General features: G+C 34.1%; 1 protein-coding gene across 1 annotated transcript; it reads left to right on the top strand.

The window, feature by feature from the left end:
- Positions 1 to 480: 480 nt before the first annotated feature.
- Positions 481 to 8,360, top strand: LOC120189821. Its single transcript, XM_039192996.1, has 7 exons — positions 481 to 690; positions 1,179 to 1,846; positions 2,526 to 2,636; positions 4,186 to 4,190; positions 6,692 to 6,862; positions 6,971 to 7,296; positions 7,585 to 8,360. The coding sequence occupies exons 1-7, from the start codon at positions 481 to 483 to the stop codon at positions 8,143 to 8,145; spliced, it is 2,052 nt and encodes a 683-aa protein (XP_039048927.1). The 3' UTR covers positions 8,146 to 8,360.
- The last annotated feature ends 3,040 nt before the right edge of the window (positions 8,361 to 11,400 follow it).

Consider the following 11,400-nt stretch of genomic DNA (forward strand, 5'->3'; position numbering starts at 1 on the left):
AGAAGGATTAAAACCAATATTTGGCCTATGATGTTGTATATCTCACCAGGCCAAAACATGGGAAGGGGGACATGTGGCAATAAATCTATAAACGAAAAAGGATAAATTATATGTTTAGTTACTAAATTATTATTTTAATTACCTAATTATTATTTTTTCAAAACATTCCTAACTATTGGAATATGCATTCTGGAATATGCATTGTTAACGTGTGCATGCATTACTAATGTGTGCATTGAGTGAGCTTTACTGATGTGTGTTAGTTGTTATGGTTGTTAAGAATAGTGACGTATGGAGTCTATTATGGATGTTATTAATTGTTATAGGTAGTTGAGAGATTGAGTAGGCTTGAAGTCATGACTCTTATATAAGCTAGTTGTGTTGTAGTTACATGATAAGCATAATAAAAATATTATATTCATTTCTTCTTAATCAAATTCTCAACATGGAGTCTATTCTTTCGCTGCTTGAGAGGTCATCATGTTGAATGGTGATGGTTCTACCTCACAGATGGAGGTTCTTTCGAGGAACGCTAAAGTCTTCTCCAATAAGAAGGTAAATGTCATCCTTGATGAAGCTAACTTTCTTTTATTGAAGCAACAAATACTACTAACGGTTCGTAGTCATCGTTTGGAGCGGTTACTGATGGGATCATATCTGTTTTGCCAGCGATGGTGCTTAATGGATCAGGTGAGGTAGTACCGAATGAGTTGTATGAGGACTTTATGGCTCATAACAGTGCACTTGTGTCCTGGTTACTTTGGACGATTAATCCACTATTTCTACCTCAGTTTGTGGGTGCTGAGACGACGTCCGTAGTGTGGAATATGGTGTTGTAGTTTTTTGCCAATCAATCTACTACTGTTGTTATTAATCTGCATTATAAACTAGAATCCCTTAAGAAAGGTGATGATTCAATACAAGCTTACCTTACAAGAGTAAAGGAAGTATGTGATGCCTTGGCCTCTTGTGGGAGTGTTATCTCTCAAGTTGTGCATGTAGCTAGCATTCTTAAGGGGTTACTTTGTGAGTATTAGCTGTTTATGGATGTGATAACAACTATGAGAGAATCAATGACTCTTGATGCCACGTACAATATGTTGATGGATACTTAAACGCAATTGTTGGCTTTGGTGAGTCACTTGAGTCTTTTCTAATGAGTGTTCATATTGCTCAAGGGAAGGTATCAGGTGGATATGAGGATCAATCTAAGTCTAGGTCATTTGTTCGTCAGTCATATTCACGTGGAAGGTCTTCTGGTTGAGGATGAGGTCAGACTAGGCTACATGTCAACTTTGTGGAAAAATGGACATCTGGTAGATCGATGTTGGCATCGATTTGATGAAAGCTTTCCTGGTATTACAACTAATAATAACTCGTATTCAAAGGATGAATATAGCGTTGCTTATTATTCTGTGAGTGACAACAAAAGCACTAGATGTGAGTGTTGTCTTGCTAAGAGAACTGGATCTAAGTTGTTAGCTCATTCAAAACCAACGTCTTCTCGTGAACAATGGGTCATGGATTCAGGTGTTACGCATCATGTTACCTCTGAAGGTGTGAATATTAATCAATCAGTTGACCTTAATAATCCAGGTAAACTAATTGTTGGTAATGGAGTTGCTTTAGAAATTGAATCTATTGGTTATGCATCTTTGAATTCATCTTCTCATCTTTTACTGCTAACTGATTTGTTGCATATGACAAGAATAACCAAGAATCTACTTTCGATGTCAAAGCTTACTAGGGATAATAATTTTTTTCTCGAGTTCCATGCCCATGAGTGCTATGTTCGTGATGAGAAGTCTGGTGTAGCCTTACTTCGAGGAAGAGAATATGGTGGTCTGTATGTTTTTGGTGTGAACTCTTCAGTTGGTGATCGTTCTAGAGCATAAATTAATGTAACACAGTTGTCTAAAAATGTGTATGATCTGTGGCATCAGCAGTTGGGTCATCCCTCGCATGATAGCCTAGTTACAGTGTGTAAAGAGTTGAATGTAACTCTTCTTTCAAGAAATAATAATACAACCTGTGTTGCATGTCATATGGGAAAGAGTCATAAGTTTCCTTTTCCTGAATCTACATCTGTGTATGACACTCGTTTTCAACTAGTTTTTTCAGATCTGTAGGGACCTTCTTATGTTGTCTCAATTGGATATAAGTACTATGTTACGTTTGTTGATGCCTGCACAAGACATTCTTGGTTATACTTGCTACGTGATAAGTCTTAAGCTGTCATTGCATTTAAGATGTTTCAACAAATGATCTAGGTGTAATTTGGTTTACCTATAAAAGCAGTTCAAAGTGACTGGGAGGAGAATATCGCAGTTTGTCGAGATATTTGCTTAATGGTGGTATTTCTCATTGTCTTACATGTCTACACACCTCTGATCAAAATGGAGTAGTTGAACGCAAGATTCGTCATGTGATCGAACTTTCTCCTGTGTTGCTTGCACAAGCTTATATGCCAATCAAGTTCTGGGCTTATATGCAAATCAAGTTCTAAACTTATGTTGTTATTACAGCTGTGCATTTAATCAACAGGCTTCCTACACAGTTTTGAAAGGAGTATCTCCATTTGAAAAGTTATTTCATAAGAAACCTGATTATGGACAGCTGAGGGTGTTTGGGTGTTTGTGTTTCCCTTATTTGAGCCCTTACCTGAAGCACAAGTTAGAATTTAATCTAAACCCGGTACTTTTTAGGGTACAGTCCACAACATAAAAGCTTTCAATGCCTTGATGCTACTGGTTGAGTGTATATAACTAGACATGTGGTATTTGATGAATTGTAATTTTCGTTTGCAATAGTGCATGAGAAGTTATCTAATGATTCTAATGTGTATAGTTCAGTTGGCTTTTTACAAATTGTGGCTGATGTGAGTAAATTTCAACATAGGGCTTCTGCTGAATCTGTGCATGGTTTAATGGCTAGTAGCAGTCATCCAATGTTACCTAGTGATGGTTCTAGTCCTGGTTTGTTAGGGGAAATGAATAGTACTCCGAATGCAAAACAAGAAGTTGAAGTTGTTGTTCCAAATGATGCACAGGATGATGTTGCTAGGTCTCCTAGAGAGATGAGTGTATCACAGTCTACTGCTGGTTGTGTGCCAAATGCAAGTGATGGTTCTAGTGTATCACTGAACAGACATTCAATGATGACTAGGAGTAAATGTGGTGTGTTTAAACCAAAGGTTTATACCAGTTCTCTTGTTGATGTTTATAGTTCTTTTGAGTCGCCCAGTTAGAAGGAAGTAGTTCAGGCAGAATTTAATGCACTGCAGTCAAATAACACTTGGACTCTTGTTAAATTGCCTGTAGATCATGAGGTTGTTGGTTGTATATGGCTTTTTCGGGTTAAAAAGAATCATGATGATTCTGTTCAAAGGTATAAAGCCCGTCTTGTTACCAAAGGTTGTTCACAAGTTCCAGGCTATGATTTCAAGGATACATATAGTCTTGTTATAAAAAATTCCTACCTTAAATGTTGTTCTCTCTATTGTTGTTGCAAGGAATTGGTCTTTAAGGCATGTTAATGTGAATAATGCTTTTTAAATGGTGATTTTGCTGAGGATGTCTTTATGAACCAACCATCTGGATTTGAGGAATATGATGTTGATGGAAGTTCTCTTGTGTGCAAACTTAACAAGCCATTGTATGGCCTTAGACATGCACCAAGAAATTGACATGACAAGCTCAAAGCAAGTCTGATTCGATTAGGTTTTACTGAATCCAGAGATGATGTTTCCTTGTTTGTAAAAAATGATGCAGGTTACCATACATATATACTTGTTTATGTGTATGATATTATCATTACTGATGGCTCTCTTCATGGTATTGATAGTGTTGTTCATGCTTTGAGTCATGATTTCTCTTTAAAGGATCTAGGAGAATTGTCTTATTTTTTGGGAATTAAAGTTAAGTGTAGAGAGGATTCATTAGTGATGTCTCAGCGTAAATACATACTTGAGCTTTTAGAGAAAACATGTTAAAAGCTAGACCTACAGTTACCCCGATGGTTGTGCTCCAAAGATGTCACAGGAAGTTGGTGAGTTGTTCACTAATGCTCGAGAATACCATAGTATTGTTGGTGCCCTTCTATATATATGTCATACAAGGCCAGATATAGCTTTTAGTGTAAATAAAGCATCATAATTCATGCATGTTCCTCGTGAATTACATTTAGCTGTTGTTAAGAGGATACTCATGTATTTGGCTGGTACACTAAACTATGGCTTGACATTCTTTTGTACTGGTGCATCACAGGATGTTGTTGCTTTTGTTGATGCTGACTGGGGTGGTAGTTTGGATGATAAGAGGTCAGTTTCTGGTATTGCAGTATTTCTTGGTCCGTGTCCTGTGGTTTGGAACTCTAGAAAATAGAAAACAGTTTCCAGGTCTACAATGAAGGCAGAGTACAGTAGTATAGCTGATGCTGATGTAGAAGTTACATGGATAAGTTCACTGCTATGTGATCTAGGAGTTGAATATCGAAGTATGCATGTTGTTTGGTGTGATAACACCAGTGTTGTTGCCTTAAGCACAAATCCGGTTTATCATGCACAATCCAAACATCTTGATATGAATATTCATTTTGTGCGTGAAAAAGTTGCAGTTAAGCAGATTCAAGTTAATTATGTTCCAGCAACTCATCAAGTGGCAGATGGTCTTACAAAACCACTAACAAAAGGTGCATTTGAGTTGTTTCGAGAGAAGATGTGTGTTCTACCTTGTTAGTGTAAAAGGAAGAGGACAACGAATCGGGAAGAATATTGGAATATGCATTCTAGAATATGCATTTGCATTCTGGAATATGCATTTGCATTCTGGAATATGCATTGTTAATGTGTGCATGCATTGCATTCTGGAATATGTATTGTTAACGTGTGCATGCATTGCTAATGTGTGCATTGAGTAAGCTTTACTGATGTGTGTGAGTTATTATGGCTGTTAAGAATAGTGACGTATGGAGTCTGTTATAGATGTTGTTAAATGTTATAGGTAGTTGAGAGATTGAGTGAACTTGAAGTCATGACTCCTATATAAACTAGTTGTGTTGTAGTTACAGGATAAGCATAATAAAACATATGATATTCATTTCTTCTTAATCAACTTCTCAACACTAACTTTATATATATTTTTTCATTTTAATCACCAATTATTAAAAAATTAATGATATATTAATGTATTATGGTAAGATATTACTATATTATTACTAAAGAAATAAAAAAAATACAGCATTAGTTGTTCTTGCTAACTAGATATGAGAAGTAAACACGTGGCAAGAGATCATGTTGTAAATAAAATGATGTTATTAGTGAAGTCGCCATCTTTAAGTTGCAGACAAAAAATCATGGTTTTCAGAATCGGATCGGTTAGCGAACCGATCATGCATCGGTTCATTGGTTCAATCGGTTTAATCGATTGAAAGAATCGGACGATATCATAATTATTTAAAAAATTAAATAAAATACCAAAAATATTTAATAAAAAATAATTTTGTATATCACAAGTTATATTCAAAGCAAGTCATAACATATATGAGTTAAAAACCATAAAATCAAGTGAAACAAAATGATTCAAATTAACTACAACATAATATTTAAGATAAAACATATTAAATAATAAATATAATTATATAACTATAATTAAAAAATAAATTTGGGGCTAAAAAAATCATAACAAAATGATATTGTTTGGTTTAATTTTTTTAAAAAACAATCTCACATGGCTAAGAAACATAGAAGAACATCCCAAAAGTCTAAAGAGTAAAAATATGAGAAAAAACAATCCACATGGCTAAGAAACATAGAAGAGCATCCCATCTAACTTCTATAAATAATAGAGATAATTTGACATGCAAAATCATGGAGCCTTTTGGTGAGCATAGAGTGAACTATTCTTTCACTTCAATCAAGCTCGAATTTTAGGCTTCAATCGAGCTTCTAATTTTTTTTTTGAGTTCAAGCCTTTTCGAGTTCAAGTTTCAATATTATATTTCGAGTTCGAGTTGAACTTGATAATTTTTAGTTCGTGAGTTTGAGTCGAGTTGAGCTTACTTTTAAAGTTTGAGTCAAGCTCAGTAATACTCGAGTTCGACTTGGCTCGTTTAACAAATGACGTCGTTTAGTTTAATTTTAAAAAAAAAAAAAAAATTGATGGTTTTTCCCGATTTTCAGTCGGACCGGTTCGAACGGTTTAACGGTTCCGAAAATTCACTAATAGTGGTTCAACCGATTTAATTTGAACCAGACTAAACAACAGTTCCCGATTAAACCGATTGAACCGACCGATCCGGTCCGATTTTCAAAACAATGCAAAAAATTGGAAAGCAAAACCAATCATCTTCAATTTCAAAGCCCCTCAACAGCTGGCACTTGGCATGGGACCCCTCCTTCAATAAATAAAAAAAAAACAAAGTATTATCGCCTTGGCCTAATCCCCTCCTTTCATTTTCATTTTATTTTTCTTTCATACAAAATTTTCTGCATAACGACAAAAATCCTACATCCATAAATTGCCAACCCATCCTCCTCTCTCAAAAATTTCAATCCCCTTCTTCTTCTTCTTCTTTGAGATGGATTTGGAGGATTAATTTCACCTTTGATTTTGTTGTTTGATCTTCTTGTTTGTTTGTTTATATTCATAGCTTAGTTGAATCATCTCAAGCTTTGTTTTCTAGGTTGTAATAGTAATTAACATGAAGCATCCACAATCAAGTTTGCCCCCAGGTTTTAGGTTCCACCCTACAGATGAGGAACTCATCCTTCATTATCTAAATAAGAAACTGAGTTCCTCCCCTTTCCCCGTTTCGATCATCGCCGATGTCGATATTTACAAGTTCAACCCCTGGGACTTACCAGGTGAGCCTTTTTCATGTTACCATCATAGGGAAATCATTTTTGTCATGTTTAAGGCTTGTGTTGAACGTTGTACCTGTGTTTGTGTTTTTTTTTTTCCTTTTTGATCAGATAAAGCCGCCTTTGGTGAGAAAGAATGGTACTTCTTCAGTCCGAGAGATCGGAAGTACCCTAACGGTGCGAGACCAAACAGGGCAGCCGCGTCCGGATACTGGAAAGCGACCGGCACCGATAAGGTCATAGTTACCTCTTCGATGGCGGATGGAAGGGGTGAAGTGCATGAGAATATTGGTGTAAAGAAAGCTCTTGTTTTCTACAAAGGCAGACCCCCTAAGGGGGTAAAGACCAAATGGATCATGCATGAGTATAGACTTGCAGACAACCCTAACTTCAACTTCAACAACAGGCCACTCAAATCCAAAGATTCCTCCATGAGGGTGAGCCTCATCTTTAGAACACCCTATTTAATTTGGCATCCGAAGGGACCTTTTTATTCTATATGAATTTTCAACGTATGCTTTGATAATTGTGACGCTGATTTTGTTTTGTTTTTTTTTTCTTCCCATTTTTCCAAATAAAATGAAAAAAAAAGGCCTCAATTATTGCATTTTGGATAGTGGATTTATATTTTCTAAATGGCAGGTAGTGTGATGCAATTCCATGGGAAATGTACCTTTTTTTTACACTCACTCATTCATGTCATTACTCTCTGTTCTTTTATTCAGTTGGATGATTGGGTTCTTTGTCGGATTTACAAGAAGACCAATGCTGTATCTTCAACAGCAACAATAAGTGCAGCAACAAGTGATCAAGATCGAGAAGAAGAAGAAGCAGAACAGTTCATTAAAGATGCCCTTTTACCAGCTGCCATTAAAAACCCTCCAACAAGCAATGCCCTTCAGCCTCAGAAATCTCGTTCCTTCTCCGACCTGTTAGACGCCACGGATTACTTGTTCCTGAGTAGTTTGCTGGCGGACAACCAGTGCAATGGATCCGGATACGAACCGCCGTCTTCGTTCGCATTCGCGAATATCGAGCATCCGCTAGTGAATAACTACACCACCAATGGCAACAACAACAACAACATCAGCAGCATCAGCTCTTCGGTTCTGAACATGGAAAACAAACTCAAGCGGCAATACTCGAGCATCGATGAGGATTACTTGATGAACACGTCAAAGAAGCCTTGCTGTTACAGTAACAGCAGCAGCCACACTGATATGAACCACTACAACTTTCTCAACCAGAGTTTACTTCTATGTCCTCATAATCAGTTCCAAGGATAAAAAAAATCTAAATTTTTCATAAAAAATTGTGAAAGAAATTATGGGAAAAAGATAAGAATAACAATCAATGATTGTCTAGGCCTCCTTGGTGCATTGAACAACAGTGGGACGGATAAAAAACACTGGAAATGGAGTTAAAAAGGGAATCAATCGTTCACGATTTTTGTAGAAAATTTATGTAGTGGAATTGGCAGCCCAAATTCACACTTTGTAAACAATGTGTTGCTTGAAATTTGATGAATTGATTCTTTCTTTTATGAAAAAGATATTATTATTCTCAAGCTAATCAATCACCAAACTTTCCGCACCAAAAAGATAAATGGAATCAAGACTGTCATTTCCTTTACAAATAGTAACATGCTTATGAATTTGATGCTCACTTTTCTATTTATAGATATTAAAATTTGAACATATTTAAGATTATTTATTTAGCACGAATCAAACAATCTCACTGGTTAAAGGGATGATGTTATCCCTTGAGTTTTAAAGTTTAAACACAATATGTACAAGAGTGTTTGAGTGTTTATTGTCAAATTATTGAGTCTTTAGAATAAATACTATCTTATAATCACTCTAGACTAATAAAAATATTAATAACTTATAAAAATCAAAACCCAAATTTTATAAGTGATTAATCAAACATTTTGAAACAAAAAAAGGTAAACAAAATCATTTAGACCAGCTAATTTAACAAGTAGGTATACTTGTTAGCTCATGTTATGCTAATTATTGTTTGGACTTAAAATCCATGATTTGATTCAGTTTGATGGTGGATAAGAGACAACTCAGGGAGCTGTTCCATTACTGAAAAACAAATGCACAAATTGGAGCTAAATAATAAACAAATCAGTACCTAACAAGCATTGAAGATTTACAGGAAAATACTCAAAATCAAGTTTCTTGATTTGCTAATCTTGTCACTAACAAAGATTAAAGAAATTGACGATGTGTCACATGATTGGTGTCTGAACTATATAATATGTTTTATAGTACCCCAGAAGTAGAAATCGTGTCATGATCAATACCAATTGTTCACATTATCTTTGGTCTTTTCGAGAAGATAAAGACTTCAATTATGCTTGTTATGTAAGAAATGTTTAAATTAATGATGGGGCCCTTAATAAAAAAAGCTCGTATTAGTGATAGCCGCTGATAGTTTTGAAGTAAAAAAATTCATAATGAAAAAAAATATATTAAAATTTGATAATTTAACTTCTATCTTAACATTTTGACCATAACCTCACATTTTAGGGTAAAAATTCTTTTCATTGATGGAAACTATTAATTAAAAAATGGTCAATGCTTCAAAATATGAGCTTTTTTCTTTAAAATGAAACATTGGAGGTAGGGATGTTCAAACGGTTAATTCTGTCACCGATCGAATCGAATTATCTTTAACCGAATTAATCAAACTTTTTTATTTCTTTAACCGTTAACCAAATCAAACTTTTTTTTTAAATATTAACCGAACCGAACAAAGCTCGGTTATTTAGTCGGTTAATCGAATTAATTGATTTTTGTAATTTTTATAATTAGATTAATTTAAATATAATAGATGTATATTTTTTTAATTGAGTTAAAAATTAATTAGGTATTGATTACTTAATGAGTCTAGTGTGATTAAAAAAATAATCGGGTATTAATTTGTAATGGGTTTGAGCTTAAAATATACTTATAATATATATAATATTTAATAATTTCAGTTAATTTGGTTAATTAACCGATTTCGAACCGAATTAACCGTTAACTGAATATTGAAAAAAGTATTAATTGTTCCCCGACCGATCTAATTCGGTGGCCGACAATATTAACTGAACTAATTCGGTTCAGTCGGTTAATTCGGTTAAAACTGAATAGTGAGCACCCCTAACTGGAGGCTAAAATGCTTCAAATAAAAAGAATAAGAGTTAAAATGACTATTTAGTCAAATGTTAGAAACCTTTTTGCCCTAAAATGAAACATTGAAGGTCAAAGTGCTCCATATATATATTAGAATGATTATTTAATTAAATGTTAGGGATAATTTTTGATATTATGCCAAAAAAACTTTTAAATAAACTTAGGTTCTTTAAAATTTATTTTTATAACTAATAATTCTTTGAGAGAGTTGGCAAAGATCTCAATGCCATGAGTATATCAAGATCTTAGGTGGAAGTCCCCATCATGTGTGAGCTCAATTTTAAAAAATAGGATCAACCCCATTGTGTATCGATACTTATCGGGTATAGAATAGATATGTTTCTCTTTTTTTCCTGACCCGAATTCTTCCCTTATTACTAATGGAATAGAACAAATATCAATCCTTTCTCCGAAAGAATCACTGAAAAGGGGAGGTATCCCAATGCAATAAAGTTACATAGTGTCTATTTTTCTAAAAGGCTAAAAGACTTAATTGACTAAATGAATTTAAATAGGGACTAAATTTGAAATTCTCCATTTATCCAGGGGTGGAAGAAGTTAAACTTTTGGGTGGCAATACTTAATTATAAATTTTGTGAGAGTCAAAATGCAATTTTACCACTATACTAGCTTATTATTATACAACTTTTAGAAGGATTGAATCACAAATTTTCATTTCATGAGGTAATATATAAATCTTCTCTTGTACTTTAGCTTAATTCTCAGTTTGGTCCATGTACTGTTTTTCTCCATTTTCCCCCTATAGTATTATTCTACCTAACATTTTATTCTTTTATCATTATCATTCATACAAATCACAAGATTAAATCAGAACATGTCAAACGTAATAATTTTTTAAAAAATATAAAAAATAATTTAAAAAAATCACTAAAATGTCATAAGTTTCTTTAAAACGTCTCTACTTTTTAGAAGAAAAATAGTATAGAAACTAAAATAAAAAGTAGATTAAAGTACTACAGAAAAAGGCCTATGAAGCATTATATAATAACTAGAAGGGTTTATATGCAATCTTACCATTTATTGGACCAGAAAAATCCTTTCAACTTTGTCCCCGGTTATTGGAGGCATGGTGCATAGGTAGCCTTTGGTATTTATTGCAGGTAGCACCTTATTTTGGTAAAATTTTATCTCTTCCACTTTGACTCTTGTTCAAGGTTCATTGAATTTGAGAATCAACAATTAAGAATACTGGCTTTGATTCACGTTACCTAAATTACGATAATTATATGATTTTAGATTGAATGTTAAAAGGATGTGATTATATGACAGCACTAATTCGGAAGACTCTAATTATTTAATAATGAATCAGGGGCAGATGCACTTGGCTTCGTAGGG

Source organism: Hibiscus syriacus, unplaced genomic scaffold (assembly GCF_006381635.1).
Source record: "Hibiscus syriacus cultivar Baekdansim isolate YM2019G1 unplaced genomic scaffold, ASM638163v2 tig00116959_pilon, whole genome shotgun sequence".
Taxonomy (NCBI): Eukaryota; Viridiplantae; Streptophyta; class Magnoliopsida; order Malvales; family Malvaceae; genus Hibiscus; species Hibiscus syriacus.